The sequence below is a fragment of the Cebidichthys violaceus genome, unplaced genomic scaffold, assembly GCF_023349555.1.
Source record: "Cebidichthys violaceus isolate CVI_PGR_0920_01 unplaced genomic scaffold, fCebVio1.0.p SCAF_37, whole genome shotgun sequence".
NCBI lineage: Eukaryota > Metazoa > Chordata > Actinopteri > Perciformes > Stichaeidae > Cebidichthys > Cebidichthys violaceus.
The window spans coordinates 504,704-524,592 of record NW_027176561.1 but is presented as its reverse complement, the minus strand read 5'-3'; the positions used below and the strand labels follow the sequence as shown (position 1 = coordinate 524,592).

Genomic DNA, 19,889 nt, shown 5'->3' with positions numbered 1-19,889 from the left:
TTAAAAACTGTTTCTTTCTCTCCTGCTGTCAGCTGTCATTTAAATGTCAGTTTGATGAAACCATCCTCCACCTCTGCTTGTAGCACCACTACTGCCCAACACTGCCTATTGTGCATTATGTCAATACATGCATTGAATTACTCTCTTTACATTAAGTCTTTCCTAATTCAAATGATATTGCTACCACAGTCACTCACAGCATCTAAACTTTACCTTTCTGATTTTCTGTCTAACCAGTTATTTCGACAAGCTCAACTGGACAACAGAGTACAACCAATTCAACTTCCAAGTCATCAAATAGAAGTGGTGTATAGCTGAATAAAGGTTTATGTTTCTATCAGTATCATAGAAAAGAGTGAGAAGCATAGACTGTATATAAGAAGTGGACGTTGTCACCTTGACATCCCCCATTGGTTTGTGGACTGCAGTTTTGTAGGCTTGAGTTTTGGCATTTTGGCCAAAGATTGCCATCTTGGTTTATGGCCTTCACAATCTTTTTTTTTTTTTTTTTGTAACCAGAAGTGACACAAGAGGGTGGAGCTAAGTACATGCAAACTCTCAGTAAGGGATTTTAAGTCACCCAAGAAGGCTACAATTAACTTTCATGCCCTGAAAACACACCGTGAAAGAGTTAAAGTTCTAAGAACACGGGGCAACACCCAAACCGAACAACGCCGCGGTAGCAACCTGTCAATCACAAGGTAGCCACGCCCTAAAGCATACACTGCCATCGTCCATGATGTCACTTTGGTTAGTTTGGATTCACCAAGGTCACACAGTAACACAAACTAACTAACCGATGGAGGCAGCGGTAGACCCTCAACCCCTGTGTTCTGAGAGGTAAAGTTACTGTTTCTTCAGTGGAAGTTTGGTGGCTCTGGTGGACAAATCTGTCCTGGCTCGACACATATGTACATTACATGAAGGTTTGAAAACACATGACTTTGACACGGTGCTTCTAAAATCTTACTCAATGTTTCTGTGTCTACACGGTAGGCCTCTTTTAGCTCATAACATCACGTCAAAGCCAGAAAGAAAGAGTGAAGGCAGAATAAAGTATGATGACGGTATGAAGAGCACAGAAAGATCAATCTCAACCCGACTGACGTCTACATCAAAACTAAAATGACCACCAATGAGCAGGACAATAAAACAATGCCGTAGCTATCTAGTAAAGTGCAGTGATTTCTCCCGTCCTGTCCAGCACTTCCTCAGCCTCAGCACCAGACTCAGTGGCTGTGGGCCTCCGAGGCTCTGAGGTCTTGTGTTTCATCCCGAAACCAGGAAAATTCTGTTGCTGTTTGATCAGAAATTTAGATTTTAAGCGTTTTTAAAACCCAAATCATGTAGCGAGCGGCACCACATAATCTGATATCAGGTCATTGGTTGTTTTTTCTTTTCATATATAGCTCCACTTTATAAACCACCTCCAGGTCTAACTGTGAGACATGTACCCCATGTGTTTGGAGCGAGATCACATGCTCACTGTTTTTCTCAAAGTGAAGGAGTGGGCTTACATGCAGCACAGACCGATGCTGTTAGAAGAGTCATTAGAAAGCTCAATTTGTGAATTTACATTAGATTTGCACTGATGGAGAAAGAGCAGAGCAATTTTTAAAAGTCTCTTTGTAAACTCTGGCGATCTCTGCTGGACGTCATGAAGTACTGACAGAGTAACCGTAACAGCTGAGATCATATACAGCGTGTGTGATGTTACACTTGATTTCACTTGATGGTATCCAAATGTAGAGTAGATGTGGGAAGAGACAACATGATGTAGTGAGACTGCACCCCTCTCCCCATCAAAGTTACACTCAAATGAACCAAATTCACTCAGAGTAGAAGTGGTACAAATGATTATTGTGGAAGTGAGTAAGTTGTTTTTGTGGTGAGTGTGTACATGTCATGACTGTGCTTCAATTTGGAACATCAGCGGTCGTTTTAATTCATGCAAATGCATGAAATTGGCACAATTAAACAGGTATCCACTGTACAGTAGATGGGTGCATGATACGGAATGAGCAAATATCCAAATTTAATCCAAATTTGGATAACAATAAATGAATGACTTTATAGTAAGAATTATATTTGTAACAATATTTGAACTGTACAAACACACCAACCCTTTCAACAAGAAATATCCATGGTAAAAATGCATCTAGATTCAGATACAATAATAGTTTTTCATATTATTATTAGTAATATTATTGTAATGAACAGAAGAGGCTTTGGTACATTTGAGGATGAATGAAATGGAAAGTTACAACCCAAAAGCTGCACACAACGTCTCAGAAGGCTTTACAGGCCCTCTGACAGAGTGTATGGCCACGCTCTGTAGGAAGACGAGGACAAACTCCCAAAAGAGGGAAGAAACCTTGGGAGAGACAAATCAAAGAGAGATCCACTCTTCAGGGATGCAGTGAGAAATAAGAAAGGAAGAATAGGGGGGGAGGGAGTTATGGGTGGAGGAGTTGGAGTTGGGGGTGAGAGTTGCTTAGTGTAAGCTTGGAGGATGAGGTAGGGTGGCAAATTCTCATCCAGTTCACTTGAATAACCGGAGGAATCTCTTTTCTGCAGAGAGGGTCTTTTGGGTCTTTTTTTTTTAACTGCTCAATCTCCGCAGCTGAAGCTTCCTCTTGACTTTTGTGGTCTGCTCCTAGTTTCTGTCCCTGCCAGCCTGCTGTGTTTTGGCTAGTGCAGGCTGAGGGTTGCAGAGATGTGGAGCTGTCCAAAGCGTTTTCTGTTGCATGGGACCCCTTTAAAAATCACCTCAAATCATCTCAACATCCTTAACCTTAAAGGTGGAACAGAAACAAACCCAAAACTACACAGAAAACTAGTTACACTGAGCATGAAGTAGCAGCAAAAAGTTAAGACACTGACATTGTGTTAGACACACAAAATAGTTATTGATGCAGTCATGTGTACATCACTTTAATGTTGCAGCTGGTAAAGGTGGGTCAATTTTAGTATTCACAAAACCTCTCAGGGTAAGTTTAAACAGTACTACTCTGTTATTGCTCACCTATCTCTGCTTGAGGTGCAGAGACTCTGTCTGCACTTAAAAGGTTGAACTGAATGCAACACAAATCCAACTAGTGTTTATGGTTTGCATAAAGCCTGGAGTATAAACAATTAAATATGTTTCAATGCACTTAAAAACATCTGCTGCTGCCTGTTGAATAATGATACAACTAGTGAAGTGTGCTTTCAAAACTGCAACTGTGCACCAACACCAACGCTCAGATCTGCAGCTGAAAACTGTGGTTTCTGTGGATCAAGATTGTAACACATTTCAAAGAAACCTTCGGGTTGTTTCAGGTTGGTCAACATTGGTCATGCGTCTTTTTTTTCCACTTTGCAAGTTTATTCAGCGAAGGGTCATTTGATGTGACCACATATGAGTATTTACCAAAAGTGAGAGGAGAACCAACATGGTCCAAAATATTAATAATTAAGAGAATAAAAGTGTCATAGATGCATAGTGAACATGACTGGTGGTAGAAATTGATTTGTGCTAAACAAGTCTGCTCACAGCAAGTAATTAAACCTCTTGATGTTGGATTGAGTTGCAGTAAAAACATAGTGAAAAGATATTGTGGATCTATTTGCTCTTCTCCGCATGCTTCAGCTCTCTGAAACTTCTCATATGTCCTTGTTAAATGGGAATAATTACATACAAATTTGTCTGATTCATATGTTTCGTTGTGCGTAATTCTTCATGTATTTCTTATTTCACCTCAGACTTCATAATGCACGTCATTTACACACATGTTCCACTGCGGTCAAACCAAACACCAACAGATGAGTCACGATAGCCTATCAGACTTCTAGCTATCAGTCAGTGATCTCAAGACTTTAGAGTCTTACATATTTGAGATTGTGAGAATATAGACATGCAAACCTGTGGTTTCTGTCACTCATTTAGTTGTTGGTGCAACAACACACTGACAGAAGCCAACAACAGCCCAAAGGTCACAGCTAAAAAGTGGATCCGTAACAAATGATTTAGTTTTTTCACTTCAGTTTTATCAAACTAAAAGGTCACCTAAGCTTAAGTGGCTCAGTGTATACAAAAGAGTGAGAGAGGAAAGTTTAAGAAATAATGAAAAAACAGAGGTGACAGATGCTTAAAGTGCCATAGATACAAAAGATGGATGCATAAAGAGAACTGGATTCAGCGAGGCAGGACCCCGTTCATTCCTATCAAAGTTACTCAGTGGCCCTTGATGCATGAAGCAATCGCACCAGTGTTTCCTTTAACCCCGCCTCCCAGCCCTCGGTCCAGACTCGTTGTCGGACTCAATCACATGAAGGGAGGAAGGGAATTAACTCTGGATTCAGCTATTAATGCATTTACCAACTTTTAGGACCTACTGATGTAGATAAGGCTAATACAGTGCTCTTACTGGGGAGTTCATTTACCTACTACAACAGAAGTTTCAAATGTAAGTCTATAAGAAAAAATCTTTTTAGGCCCAATGGAATCACGTGACAGATGTAGATGTTGTAATTCCACGGTTTGGCCACTAAGCAAAATTTGCTTCAAAGCCTGGCGCTCTTCCTGGAGGCCTCATACAAAGAGAAAAACTGACAATATCAAATGACATCAAATGGAGAAGAGAATGAATTGGTTACTGACAGACTGTGTGAAAACTCATCCCATGCTGATCACATAATGTGTGTACGTGCTTCAGGCTGCTGAGGCTGCTGAACCAGACGCTTTATATTTACTGTAACAGCAGCAATACTGCATTTCTTTACTGACCGCATGCACTCATCACTATATGACAGTTAAAGGTGTCACCGACGCACAAAGGTTGTGGCTTAGGAGGTCTTGAAGAAGCAGACCTTAACCACGAGGTCTCTTACTGATCAAACTGTGGTATAAAAGGGTCGACTTGACACCTCAAAGAGAACAGGATGAGTATCACCAGCATGATGCATGCTCTGCACAGGTTTCTGCTTCTTCATCTCCTGACATGTCTTGGACTTTACGGTAAGACTTCCAAGTCTGGTCTTAAGTCTCTGATCACCCAAACACTGCATTAACTCGTCCTTCTTTTCCTCTTATCTTTTCAGCATTTGGAAGTGAAATCATAAATGGTCAGAACGTCCCGGAGAACTTAATGTTGTATATGGCCTCAGTGCAGAACAATGGAGGTCATGTATGTGGAGGATTCCTCATCAATGAACACTTTGTGGTCACTGCAGCACACTGTGAGCGCCGGTGAGTTAACTTCCCTCGTTCTGCAATCTTTCAATCATGTAATCAAAAATCCAAAGAACTAAATATTACATGCTTTTTTTTTTATTTATTTTGTCAACACAACTTTAAACACTGCTGACAACCTCTCACTGATCATTCGCTCAGGAATCCCACCAGCGTCGTTCTTGGCACCCACAATCTCCAGAAGGTTGATAATAACACAATGAGATACCGTGTAAAGACATGCAAGTTTCCTTCTTATGAGAATGTCAACAAAGGGGATGACATCATGCTCCTCAAAGTAAGTTGATATTTAACCAGCCTAGCAGTCTCAGGTGAAGCACTTTTACAGTAAAATCTTTCTTTCATGTTCTGATTTATTCAGTTCTCGTCCGCCCAAAACTGTAAAAAAAGAAAAGCGCTGTCATCAATACTAAGGACAGCTCCATCTTCCACTAATTCTTTTTTTAACTTGAATACTGAAGGAGGACAAGACGTATGCTGTAAATTGGTCCTTGCTGGTTTCTAATTGTTACTTTGTCATTCCGTGTGTCTCCAGTTGTCTAGGAAAGCTCGACTGGGCAAAAAAGTACAACCGATTCAACTTCCAAACACTGAGGTTAAGGTAAAAGATAAATCAAAGTGCCGTGTGGCCGGATGGGGTTTCACAAAAACTGGTGGTGAAATTGTTAAAGACCTGAGAGTTGTGGTCGTGCCTATCGTGAACCTGGAGGACTGCAAGAACAAATGGGGTCATATTGGAAAAAATCTTCCTGCCAACATTATCTGTGCAGGTGGATCTGGCACAAACAAAGGATTCTGTCAGGTATGATTTCTGTCCATCCATAAAAAATTGGAATGTCAACGGTTTTCAGTTTGAATGGTTTCTCGTCTTCTAAAAACTGAATAAACAAATGAAGCTTCTTCCTCCTCACAGGGTGATTCTGGTGGTCCTCTGGTGTGCAACGGGAAGGCTGTTGGTGTTGTGTCTTTCAACTACCGTGCAAACTGTGACTACCCAAATAAACCCAACGTCTACACCGATGTATCAAAGTACCTTACCTGGATCAAAAAGATTCTCAAGCAAAATAATTGTTGAATGTAACGATTCTTTGATTGCATTGCATTGTACTGGCTCCTCGGGGTCAGCTGACACTGTCGCTGACTTTAAATCTCGTCTTTAAACTCACTTTTACAGAATGGCCTTTCTTAACAACTGATATCCTTTCTGTCTTATCATGAGCCGGCTGATATGTTCAACCTCTTGCAGTTATGAGTTTATGCCTTGTGAATTTACAAACTGTGTGCTTTTATAAATAAAACAGATTATTGTGGTGGCACTGCTGTATTCAAGTTGCCCCGTCACTGTTTGCTCTATATCTGAATTGAAAATAAAATGCCACTTTCAAACGTCAAATACTGTATTTGAATTATTGTGGTTACACAAGAAATATATGTAGGGGGTTTCTTTACAAAAGGTATTGACAAAACCTTTTTGGAGTAAGTTTGCTCTGCAGCCAATTCAACTCACTTCTAGACTAAAGGTCAACTCTTTCCTGGTGTATTTTCTATAGCTGATGAAGAGCATTTTCAAATGCAATTTGCAAGACCTTAATGCAAAAACGAGACAAAAAATATACCTTTGTTTCATTCTCAGTACAAGCCTGTTGTTTTGGTTTTAATTACCATGCCGAATGTATTACCATAGATTTGTCCTCCCTTGGTTTGTGTATGTGTGTACTTGCCTGCATGTGTTGTAGGTATATTTGTTAACCTGCAGATGAATACATTTGCATAAAGCCAGTACCCACAGTTGATACGATTTGTAAGACACTTCTGGTAAAATAAAACATTAACGGACAAAACAGCAAAACTGTTGCTGTTGCAAAGCTGTGACTGCGAACAACTGATGCTCAAACATCAATCTGGAAACTGTGGTTTCCGTGGTTCATCTAGTTTGTCACAGAATTCAAACCAATGTGTCAGAGGGCTGTGTCAAGTCGATCCACACCAGAGGAAATGTTGTGCCTGTGTTTTCTTATAAAACTGGAGGATGGCTTGATGTGGCTGATTAGAATCCACAGTCAGAGAGAGGAGGGGCTCCAAAAGAGTGTCAGAAATCAGAGGGACAGACAAAATGAAGCTTAACTTCAATCAGGAAGACTGGCTAGCTTCATGCGCACTTTATTTATTTCTCTCTCTCTCTACCTCTCTCTCTCTCTCTCTCTACCTCTCTCTCTCTCTCTCTCTCTCTCTCTCTCTTTCTCTGCTTCCAACTCAATCAGCTGACTTTGGGCGTTCACTCTTTCAGCTAAACCAATCAGATTTTGCCACAACGTTTGTGAGCCAATCATCTCGTTGCTGTCACAGTTTAAAAACTGTTTCTTTCTCTCCTGCTGTCAGCTGTCATTTAAATGTAAGTTTGATGAAACCATCCTCCACCTCTGCTTGTAGCACCACTACTGCCCAACACTGCCTATTGTGCACTACGTCAATACATGCAATGAATTACTCTTTAAGCATCTCTTTAGATTAAGTCTTTCCTAATTCAAATGATATTGCTACCACAGTCACTCACAGCATCGAAACTTTACCTTTCTGATTTTCTGTCTAACCAGTTATTTCGACAAGCTCAACTGGACAACAGAGTACAACCAATTCAACTTCCAAGTCATCAAATAGAAGTGGTGTATAGCTGAATAAAGGTTTATGTTTCTATCAGTATCATAGAAAAGTGTGAGAAGCATAGACTGTATATAAGAAGTGGACGTTGTCACCTTGACATCCCCCATTGGTTTGTGGACTGCAGTTTTGTAGGATTGAGTTTTGGCATTTTGGCCATAAATTGCCATCTTGGTTTATGGCCTTCACAATCTTTTTTTTTTTTTTTTGTAACCAGAAGTGACACAAGAGGGTGGAGCTAAGTACATGCAAACTCTCAGTAAGGGATTTTAAGTCACCCAAGAAGGCTACAATTAACTTTCATGCCCTGAAAACACACCGTGAAAGAGTTAAAGTTCTAAGAACACGGGGCAACACCCAAACCAAACAACGCCGCGGTAGCAACCTGTCAATCACAAGGTAGCCACGCCCTAAAGCATACACTGCCATCGTCCATGATGTCACTTTGGTTAGTTTGGATTCACCAAGGTCACACAGTAACACAAACTAACTAACCGATGGAGGCAGCGGTAGACCCTCAACCCCTGTGTTCTGAGAGGTAAAGTTACTGTTTCTTCAGTGGAAGTTTGGTGGCTTTGGTGGACAAATCTGTTCTGGCTCGACACATATGTACATTACATGAAGGTTTGAAAACACATGACTTTGACACGGTGCCTCTAAAATCTTACTCAATGTTTCTGTGTCTACACGGTAGGCCTCTTTTAGCTCATAACATCACGTCAAAGCCAGAAAGAAAGAGTGAAGGCAGAATAAAGTATGATGACGGTATGAAGAGCACAGAAAGATCAATCTCAACCCGACTGACGTCTACTTCAAAACTAAAATGACCACCAATGAGCAGGACAATAAAACAATGCCGTAGCTATCTAGTAAAGTGCAGTGATTTCTCCCGTCCTGTCCAGCACTTCCTCAGCCTCAGCACCAGACTCAGTGGCTGTGGGCCTCCGAGGCTCTGAGGTCTTGTGTTTCATCCCGAAACCAGGAAAATTCTGTTGCTGTTTAATTAGAAATTTAGATTTTAAGCGTTTTTAAAACCCAAATCATGTAGCGAGCGGCACCACATAATCAGATATCAGGTCATTGGTTGTTTTCCTTTTCATATATAGCTCCACTTTATAAACCACCTCCAGGTCTAACTGTGAGACATGTACCCCATGTGTTTGGAGCGAGATCACATGCTCACTGTTTTTCTCAAAGTGAAGGAGTGGGCTTACATGCAGCACAGACCGATGCTGTTAGAAGAGTCATTAGAAAGCTCAATTTGTGACTTTACATTAGATTTGCACTGATGGAGAAAGAGCAGAGCAATTTTTAAAAGTCTCTTTGTAAACTCTGGCGCTCTCTGCTGGACGTCATGAAGTACTGACAGAGTAACCGTAACAGCTGAGATCATATACAGCGTGTGTGATGTTACACTTGATTTCACTTGATGGTATCCAAATGTAGAGTAGATGTGGGAAGAGACAACATGATGTAGTGAGACTGCACCCCTCTCCCCATCAAAGTTACACTCAAATGAACCAAATTCACTCAGAGTAGAAGTGGTACAAATGATTATTGTGGAAGTGAGTAAGTTGTTTTTGTGGTGAGTGTGTACATGTCATGACTGTGCTTCAATTTGGAACATCAGCTGGCGTTTTAATTCATGCAAATGCATGAAATTGGCACGATTAAACAGGTATCCACTGTACAGTAGATGGGTGCATGATACGGAATGAGCAAATATCCAAATTTAATCCAAATTTGGATAACAATAAATGAGTGATTATTTGTATCAATATTTGAACTGTACAAACACACCAACCCTTTCAACAAGAAATATCCATGGTAAAAATGCATCTAGATTCAGATACAATAATAGTTTTTCATATTATTATTAATAATATTATAATAATGAACAGAAAAGGCTTTGGTACATTTGAGGATGAATGAAATGGAAAGTTACAACCCAAAAGCTGCACACAACGTCTCAGAAGGCTTTACAGGCCCTCTGACAGAGTGTATGGCCACGCTCTGTAGGAAGACGAGGACAAACTCCCAAAAGAGGGAAGAAACCTTGGGAGAGACAAATCAAAGAGAGATCCACTCTTCAGGGATGCAGTGAGAAATAATAAATGAAGAATAGGGGAGGAGGGAGTTATGGGTGGAGGAGTTGGAGTTGGGGGTGAGAGTTGCTTAGTGTAAGCTTGGAGGATGAGGTAGGGTGGCAAATTCTTGTCCAGTTCACTTGAATAACCGGAGGAATCTCTTTTCTGCAGAGAGGGTCTTTTGGGTCTTTTTTTTTTTTAACTGCTCAATCTCTGCAGCTGAAGCTTCCTCTTGACTTTTGTGGTCTGCTCCTAGTTTCTGTCCCTGCCAGCCTGCTGTGTTTTGGCTAGTGCAGGCTGAGGGTTGCAGAGATGTGGAGCTGTCCAAAGCGTTTTCTGTTGCATGGGACCCCTTTAAAAATCACCTCAAATCATCTCAACATCCTTAACCTTAAAGGTGGAACAGAAACAAACCCAAAACTACACAGAAAACTAGTTACACTGAGCATGAAGTAGCAGCAAAAAGTTAAGACACTGACATTGTGTTAGACACACAAAATAGTTATTGATGCAGTCATGTGTACATCACTTTAATGTTGCAGCTGGTAAAGGTGGGTCAATTTTAGTATTCACAAAACCTCTCAGGGTAAGTTTAAACAGTACTACTCTGTTATTGCTCACCTATCTCTGCTTGAGGTGCAGAGACTCTGTCTGCACTTAAAAGGTTGAACTGAATGCAACACAAATCCAACTAGTGTTTATGGTTTGCATAAAGCCTGGAAGATAAACAATTAAATATGTTTCAATGCACTTAAAAACATCTGCTGCTGCCTGTTGAATAATGATACAACTAGTGAAGTGTGCTTTCAAAACTGCAACTCTGCACCAACACCAACGCTCAGATCTGCAGCTGAAAACTGTGGTTTCTGTGGATCAAGATTGTAACACATTTCAAAGAAACCTTCGGGTTGTTTCAGGTTGATCAACATTGGTCATGCGTCTGTTTTTTCCACTTTGCAAGTTTATTCAGCGAAGGGTCATTTGATGTGACCACATATGAGTATTTACCAAAAGTGAGAGGAGAACCAACATGGTCCAAAATATTAATAATTAAGAGAATAAAAGTGTCATAGATGCATAGTGAACATGACTGGTGGTAGAAATTGATTTGTGCTGAACAAGTCTGCTCACAGCAAGTAATTAAACCTCTTGATGTTGGATTGAGTTGCAGTAAAAACATAGTGAAAAGATATTGTGGATCTATTTGCTCTTCTCCGCATGCTTCAGCTCTCTGAAACTTCTCATATGTCCTTGTTAAATGGGAATAATTACATACAAATTTGTCTGATTCATATGTTTCGTTGTGCGTACTTCTTCATATATTCCTTATTTCACCTCAGACTTCATAATGCACGTCATTTACACACATGTTCCACTGCGGTCAAACCAAACACCAACAGATGAGTCACGATAGCCTATCAGACTTCTAGCTATCAGTCAGTGATCTCAAGACTTTAGAGTCTTACATACTTGAGATTGTGAGAATATAGACATGCAAACCTGTGGTTTCTGTCACTCATTTAGTTGTTGGTGCAACAACACACTGACAGAAGCCAACAACAGCCCAAAGGTCACAGCTAAAAAGTGGATCCGTAACAAATGATTTAGTTTTTTCACTTCAGTTTTATCAAACTAAAAGGTCACCTAAGCTTAAGTGGCTCAGTGTATACAAAACAGTGAGAGAGGAAAGTTTAAGAAATAATGAAAAAACAGAGGTGACAGATGCTTAAAGTGCCATAGATACAAAAGATGGATGCATAAAGAGAACTGGATTCAGCGAGGCAGGGCCCCATTCATTCCTATCAAAGTTACTCAGTGGCCCTTGATGCATGAAGCAATCGCACCAGTGTTTCCTTTAACCCCGCCTCCCAGCCCTCGGTCCAGACTCGTTGTCGGACTCAATCACATGAAGGGAGGAAGGGAATTAACTCTGGATTCAGCTATTAATGCATTTACCAACTGTTAGGACCTACTGATGTAGATAAGGCTAATACAGTGCTCTTACTGGGGAGTTCATTTACCTACTACAACAGATGTGTCTAATGTAAGTCTATAAGAAAAAGTCTTTTTAGGCCCAATGGCGTCACGTGACAGACGTAGATGTTGTAATTCCACGGTTTGGCCACTAAGCAAAATTTGCTTCAAAGCCTGGCGCTCTTCCTGGAGGCCTCATACAAAGAGAAAAACTGACAATATCAAATGACATCAAATGGAGAAGAGAATGAATTGGTTACTGACAGACTGTGTGAAAACTCATCCCATGCTGATCACATAATGTGTGTACGTGCTTCAGGCTGCTGAGGCTGCTGAACCAGACGCTTTATATTTACTGTAACAGCAGCAATACTGCATTTCTTTACTGACCGCATGCACTCATCACTATATGACAGTTAAAGGAACCAACTGTCATCTACTGTGAGTAATACACTAACAATGGATAAGTACCTCGTACAACCTCACTTCATAACACCCGATCTATCTCTTTAATGTAACACAATAATCATGCATGTAATGAATATAATATAGCACAAATGTAATGATGTCTACAGTATGTATATCATAGATATGATGTACTGGATTTAGGACTCAAGGAAGACTAGCTATTACCACTGGCATCAGCTTATGGGGATCCTCTAAAATAAATACATAAATATACTGCCAATGTGATCCTAAAACTCCCATGTATTATTTTATCAACAACAATAGCACATTATTGACATACATGTCACAATATGAGCAACACGTGGAAATGCAAAGCACAAAGCAGTAAATGTAGCAACATGCTCAACAGGGCATGTCCCCTCGTGATAATAAAATGACCACAAAAGTAGAGTCCTGAATACCCGGGATTGTTTTGCTCTCAGTCCATGGTAACATATTGAGGGTGTGCATGTTGGAGCTAATTTGAATCCACATGAAAAGTGTTAAAAGTACTCTATAGTGATTAAACTCGTGCTCTGTTTCATAACTGTGACTTGTCACTCAAAACTGAAGCAGGAAACTTGTTTCTGTGGTTCATCTGATACCGTCACATGAATTCAGAAGAAAATGTTTGAGTAGGCTGTTTAACCAAAACCCCCAACAGCCAAATGATGAAAATACAAATACTAATAAAGATACTAAAATCATTACTATCCAGTATCTTTGCATTAATGTCTCTTTTTTCATAAAAGAGATGTACAACAAAGTGTTTAGTCATCAAATTCACCCAATTTAAGTGTTATTGTGAAGTTGTGAGGTGAAGTGGGTCCACAATGAACAAAAGTGAAAGATGCAGCAAATAAATCATGAGCTCAATAAAAGGAAGAGGAGAATCAAGAATGGATTCATAGTGACCCGTATGACCACAGTGACACATTTTGACTTCCACAATACAGAGTCCTGGTGTTGCATCTGAGTTATTCACTTATTGAATTCATCTAACAAAAGTCCCTTAATGTTGCTGAGCAATTATCCATAAAAAATGAAGAAAGGAGGCCTAGAATTAATTCAACCAAGAGGCTGAAAGTGTCCTGAATATAAAAGTGAATAATGAATGACATAAAAGGTAAAAGAGGAAGAATGTGACAGAATGTGTGAAAGTCATCGCATGCTGATCATAAAGTGATTCATGCTGTTGAGACATCAGATATCATAAAAAAACAAGATGATGATGAGATAACATACGTTGCAAACTGGCAAACAGACATTGGTCAAAGGATGCGTCAAGATAAAACATGAGGATCACGCTAACCAACAAAGCAAAGCTGTATAAAAGGGTCTACTTGACAGCCCCACAAAGAAAGACAGGTCACCTGTCTTGCTGGCATCATGCATCCTCTGCACAAATGTCTGCTTTTTCACCTCCTGGTGTATCTCGGACGAAACGGTAAGATTCCCAAATTATTATGATAATTTTCCAACCATTTAATGGGACATTAACCTCATTTTGATTTTCTTATCTTTGCAGCAGATGGGAGTGAAATCATTAATGGGGAACTAGCGCCGGAGAACTCGATGCAGTATATGGCCTCAGTGCAGGACAGTGATGGTGATCATGTCTGTGGAGGGTTCCTGATCCGTGAGGACTTTGTGCTCACTGCTGCACACTGTGACTTGTGAGTAGCATTTCCTCTTTCAGAAATCTTGAAATCATGTAATTAGAAATCAAATGAAAAAAAGATGTTAAGATATATAAACTAATTATTTAAAATTTAGAAATGATTATTATTATACATTATAATTTTAGAAGATGTACTGACACCCCTTTGTTGTCTCTCATTCAGTGACATTACCCATGTTGTTCTTGGCACCCACAATCTCAAGAGTGTTAATAATGACAACAAGATATCCATTGAAGAAAAATACAAATATGAATCTTACGAGAAAGTAGGAAGTGGTAAAGACATCATGCTCCTCAAAGTAAGTACATGTTTCGAGGTGACATCATAACTTTGTTGGGTCATCTTTTTTTTTTAATCAGCTCCATATTCCAGCAATTGTTATGAAATTAGACATTGCATTAGTTTTAACGTTGTTTTTTCTCCAGCTGTCTACCAAGGTTTCACTGAACAGAAAGGTGCAAACAATTCCTCTTCCCACATCTGAAATGAACCAACAAGAAAACTGCCAGGTGGCTGGATGGGGAGCTACAGAGACTGGTGGTAGAGCTGTTGATGATCTGGGAGTGGTGGACGTCTCCATCATCGACCTGGAAGTCTGCAAGAAGAAATGGAAACTACCCGACAATGTTATCTGTGCAGGTGGATATGAAACAAAGAAAGGATTCTGTAAGGTGGGTTTTCTGTCTGTTAATAACATGTCAGCTGGTATATAAATGCTACAAACATCTAAAATCACATAATGAATAAGCTAATGAAGCCTCTTCCTCCTCACAGGGTGATTCTGGTGGTCCTCTGGTGTGCAACGGGAAGGCTGTTGGTATTGTGTCTTTCAACAATGGTGCAAACTGTGACTACCCAGATGTACCCAACGTCTACACCGATGTATCAAAGTACCTTACCTGGATCAATCGCATCCTCAAACGTTACGAGTGAAAATCTTGCAAAGCATACAGTCACTGTACGATGGAGGTTTTGCGTTCAATCAGTGTGACCGAAATTCAAAATAAAGGTTTATTGCAAATACCGTGTTTGATTTCCTTTTTTAAAAACATAAGTAGGAAATGTTCAAATGAGGTAATATCCTATTTGCAGGCTGAAGAAAAGTACATTGTGCAACTTATCATGTTGTCTGAGACATACCAGAACATAAAAAGCAAAAACTTATATCATGGCGACAGGATGATTGACCTGTTGTATTGTGGCTGTCAAGTCTGCCCTTTTTACACAGCAGAGTTTGATCTTCACAGTTTTATTTCCATCTATTTTAATTTCCTGCCACATCTAACGGGCGATGCTGTTTCACAACTTTGCAAAGTATATGCATCATGTGACTAATACATATGAAGGAACAAAATCAAACTGCAGGGTTTCAGTACAGTATGTGATGCTCCTTTTTTATTTTATTCATTTTATTTTATTTTTTTATCAAGAGTCTCCTGTGATGAGCTTGAGACCTCGGGCAGACTGAACACGGAGGATGTGTCTCCATCACCAATAATTATACAAATTAATTCCTCACATTATTTCTGTGTCAGTGCAGCCATGCAGTTGTCTTGTGTATAAGATCAGTGAAGTATTTTAATAATAATATGTTATAATAATAATTCTATTGGTATGGTCAAACCAAATGAGTAATTTTAACTGGTAACATGCTACCACTTTCTAATAAGGCTCCCTTGATTCATGCTTCACAGATGAGTTATAAGTCATTTATAAGGGTTTGGGTACGAGGTATAAATACTCAGCATGGACCAGACAGAAGTTATTCACTATAACGTTTATACTCCACTTGATTCACACGCTCAACATAACCGTTATTATTACTGTTGTTTTTGTTCACTTAAATACATTTTGTGTGTTTCTGAGGACATTTTTAAAGAAGGAAATCAAACACGGTATTTGCAATAAACTTTATTTTGAATTTCGGTCACACTGATTGTAAACCTCCACAGTACAGTGAATGTATGCTTTGCAAGATTTTCACTCGTAACGTTTGAGTTTGCGATTGATCCAGGTAAGGTACTTTGATACATCGGTGTAGACGTTGGGTGCATCTGGGTAGTCACAGTTTTCTGTGTTGAAAGACACAATACCAACAGCCTTCCCGTTGCACACCAGAGGACCACCAGAATCACCCTGTGAAGAGGAAGAGGCTTCATTAGCTTATTCATTATGTGATTTGAGATGTTTGTAGCATTTATATACCAGCTGACATGTTATTAACAGACAGAAAACCCACCGAACAGAATCCTTTCTTTGTTTCATCTCCACCTGCACAGATAACATTGGCGGGAAGATCAACCCACTCCTTCTTGCAGACTTCCAGGTTGATGATGGAGACGTTCACCACTCTCAGATCATCAACAGTTGTACCATCATTGTCTATATCTCCCCATCCAGCCACCTGGCAGTTTTCTTCTTTGTTCATTTCAGATGTGGGAAGAGGAATTGTTTGCACCTTTCTGTTCAGTGAAACCTTGGTAGACAGCTGGAGACACACAATGTTAAAACTAATGCAATGTCTAATTTCATAACAATTGCTGGAATATGGAGCTGATAATAAAAAAAAGATGACACAACAAAGTTATGATGTCACCTGGAAACATGTACTTACTTTGAGGAGCATGATGTCATTATCAAGTTCTTCATTGTTAAAACGTTTGTGTTTGTATTTCTTTTTAATGGATATCTTGTTGTCATTATTAACACTCTTGAGATTGTGGGTGCCAAGAACAACATGGGTAATGTTACTGAATGAGAGACAACAAAGGGGTGTCAGTACATCTTCTAAAATTATAATGTATAATAATAATCATTTCTTAATTTTAAATAATTAGTTTATATATCTGAACAACTTTTTTTCATTTGATTTCTAATAACATGATTTAAAGATTGCTTAAAGAGGAAATGCTACTCACACGTAACAGTGTGCAGCAGTGAGCACAAAGTCCTCACGGATCAGGAACCCTCCACAGACATGATCACCATCACTGTCCTGCAACGAGGCCATATACTGCATTGAGTTCTCCGGCGCTAGTTCCCCATTAATGATTTCACTCCCATCTGCTGCAAAGATAAGAAAATCAAAATGAGGTTAATGTTCCATTAAATGGTTGGAAAATGATAATACTTTGTTAATCTTACCGTTTTGTCCGAGATACACCAGGAGGTGAAAAAGCAGACATTTGTGCAGAGGATGCATGATGCCAGCAAGACAGGTGACCTGTCTTTCTTCTTGGGGCTGTCAAGTAGACCCTTTTATACAGCTTTGCTTTGTTGGTTAGCGTGATCCTCATGTTTCATCTTGACGCATCCTTTGACCAATGTCTGTTTACCATTTTGCAACGTATGTTATCTCATCATCATCTTGTTTTTTTATGATATCTGATGCCTCAACAGCATGAAGCACTTTATGATCAGCATGTGATGACTTTCACACATTCTGTCACATTCTTCCTCTTTTACCTTTTATGTCATTCATTATTCACTTTTATATTCAGGACACTTTCAGCCTCTTTGTTGAGTTAATTCTAGGCCTCCTTTCTTCATTTTTTATGGATAATTGCTCAGCAACATTAAGGGACTTTTGTTAGATGAATTCAATAAGTGAATAACTCAGATGCAACACCAGGACTCTGTATTGTGGAAGTCAAAATGTGTCACTGTGGTCATACGGGTCACTATGAATCCATTCTTGATTCTCCTCTTCCTTTTATTTAGCTCATGATTTATTTGCTGCAGCTTTCACTTTTGTTCATTGTGGACCCACTTCACCTCACAAGTTCACAATAACACTGAAATTGGGTGAATTTGATGACTCAACACTTTGTTGTACATCTCTTTTATGAAAAAAGAGACATTAATGCTAAGATACTGGATAGTAATGATTTTAGTATCTTTATTAGTATATGTATTTTCATCATTTGGCTGTTGGGGGTTTTGGTTAAACAGCCTACTCTGAATTTGTGTGACGGTATCAGATGAACCACAGAAACAAGTTTCCTGCTTCAGTTTTGAGTGACAAGTCACAGTTATGAAACAGAGCACGAGTTTAATCACTTTGGTAGTTTCATAAATGTAAAAAGTTTTCATTATATTGTACAATCGCTGGAAATACGTAGTTAGATTTATAACTGCAGACTTCATGTCTTAATAGAAACTGAAATCAAATTATGAATAGTTTAAAATGAGTTTTCCCCTGTATGTAAAGATTAAAGATGGATTATAAACTGGGTACAGCCGGCAACTGCCCTGAACTCTTAGGGTGACCAAAGTCTCCCGGCTCACCTTGTAGCAGGTTGTTGTGATTGAAAACATTGCAGGTTTGCTTCATAATGCACTGCTGAAGCCTGACAGCAACACCTGCATTATGATCTGCTCTTAAAACTCCATCTTTTTGTCTTATAGTTAAAACGTAGTTTTAAGGCCTTGATTATACAGACAATCTGTCAGAGGGCCTGTAAAGCCTTCTGAGACGTTGTGTGCAGCTTTTTTGGTAGTAACTTGTTTCCATTTCATTCATCCTCAAATGTACCAAAGCCCCTTCTGTTCATTACAATAATATTACAACTAATAATATAAAAAACAATTATTGTATCTGAATCTAGATGCATTATTTTTAACATGCATATTTCTTGTTGGAAGGGTTGGTGTGTTTGTACAATTCAAATATTGTCATTTATTGTTATCCAATTTATTATATCAAATGTTCATTTGTTGTTGTTTTTACCAAAAACTGTACAAAATTATCTTACAACTAAGTGAGCTGTTTTATACAGCTCCATTAGGATTCAAACTCATTTATCTCCAACTAATTATTTTCAAACAAAATATGTCACGAATGATTTCCTCAACCACACAGATATCTACTCATCAAACACAGTCAATTACAATTCAAGTACAATAGCCCTGCAAAATATCCTGTACATCATTTTATACAAAAGACTATCTTCTAAAGGAATTAAATCTAATATTTTATAACTTTAATATGATGACTCGCTGTAACAGTTTAGTACTGGCCAGTGGTAACTGTGTCCCGTGCTGTTATTTCCATGAGCTGCTTTACCATCTACTGTACAGTGGATACCTGTTTAACAAAGAGACTTTTAAAAATTGCTCTGCTCTTTCTCCATCAGTGCAAATCTAATGTAAAGTCACAAATTGAGCTTTCTAATGACTTGCCTTTCGTTGGCTCTCCTTTCCAGGCTAAGTTCTCTGGTCCCTATACAGTGACCTGAAAAGTGTCTGACCTAAATTATTTAATCGCGACCCCTGATTGAAGGAAGTCTGTGCAGCTCTGTCACATTAACTTGTTAAAACCCTACTTTGCCCGTTCCCTTGTGCCAGGTCCTGGGTCGGGGTGTGCCGCTGTTGCTGCAGTGGTTCCAGCTGGTAATTCACCTCCACCTCTTGATCCGACAGAGGAATATGAAGAAGAGTGTTATACACCAGATGATGTAATTTTGAAGGGACGTCTAAAAAACTCTGAGTCACTTGCCAAGCTGGATGTAATGTTGAAACATTTACCTGAACCAAAGCAAACAGAGTTGGTGGATCTTACAAAAGGTTATCATCGTATGGAACATGATATTGACGTGGGAGATGCCCAGCCAATTAGACAACACTTTTATCGTATGTGTCCAGAGAAACGAGAACATTTAGAAGCAGAGGTCGGATATATGCTGGAGAACAACATTGCTGAGCCATGTTTATCTAGTTGGTCGTCCCCATGCTTACTCGTTAAGAAGCCAGATGGAACATTTAGACCATGTACAGATCTCCGAAAGGTTAATCAAGTGACTAAGCCGG

The 19,889-nt window shown here is 39.4% G+C and overlaps 3 protein-coding genes across 5 annotated transcripts; 2 read left to right on the top strand and 1 right to left on the bottom strand.

Moving 5' to 3' along the window:
- Positions 1 to 4,935: 4,935 nt before the first annotated feature.
- On the top strand, positions 4,936 to 6,611 carry LOC137884247 (trypsin-like). The gene is made up of 5 exons (XM_068725976.1): positions 4,936 to 4,999; positions 5,083 to 5,230; positions 5,375 to 5,510; positions 5,769 to 6,035; positions 6,147 to 6,611. The coding sequence occupies exons 1-5, from the start codon at positions 4,939 to 4,941 to the stop codon at positions 6,306 to 6,308; spliced, it is 774 nt and encodes a 257-aa protein (XP_068582077.1). The 5' UTR covers positions 4,936 to 4,938; the 3' UTR covers positions 6,309 to 6,611.
- A 7,164-nt stretch (positions 6,612 to 13,775) lies between these two features.
- On the top strand, positions 13,776 to 15,071 carry LOC137884274 (duodenase-1-like). 2 transcript variants are annotated; one of them, XM_068726012.1, is made up of 5 exons: positions 13,776 to 13,846; positions 13,928 to 14,075; positions 14,244 to 14,379; positions 14,507 to 14,752; positions 14,856 to 15,071. In XM_068726012.1, the coding sequence occupies exons 1-5, from the start codon at positions 13,789 to 13,791 to the stop codon at positions 15,012 to 15,014; spliced, it is 747 nt and encodes a 248-aa protein (XP_068582113.1). In that variant the 5' UTR covers positions 13,776 to 13,788; the 3' UTR covers positions 15,015 to 15,071. The 2 variants fall into 2 exon arrangements, with proteins under 2 accessions (XP_068582113.1, XP_068582114.1); XM_068726013.1 differs by having other exon boundaries at positions 13,778 to 13,846; positions 13,931 to 14,075.
- A 905-nt stretch (positions 15,072 to 15,976) lies between these two features.
- On the bottom strand, positions 15,977 to 17,329 carry LOC137884214 (duodenase-1-like). Of its 2 annotated transcripts, none has more exons than XM_068725926.1 (5): positions 17,226 to 17,329; positions 17,000 to 17,147; positions 16,696 to 16,831; positions 16,321 to 16,569; positions 15,977 to 16,217 (listed from the first exon to the last, which is right to left on the bottom strand). In XM_068725926.1, exons 1-5 carry the CDS (start codon positions 17,281 to 17,283, stop codon positions 16,062 to 16,064), a joined length of 747 nt encoding a protein of 248 aa, XP_068582027.1. In that variant the 5' UTR covers positions 17,284 to 17,329; the 3' UTR covers positions 15,977 to 16,061. The 2 variants fall into 2 exon arrangements, with proteins under 2 accessions (XP_068582027.1, XP_068582028.1); XM_068725927.1 differs by having other exon boundaries at positions 17,000 to 17,144; positions 17,226 to 17,316.
- Between the last annotated feature and the right edge of the window lie 2,560 nt (positions 17,330 to 19,889).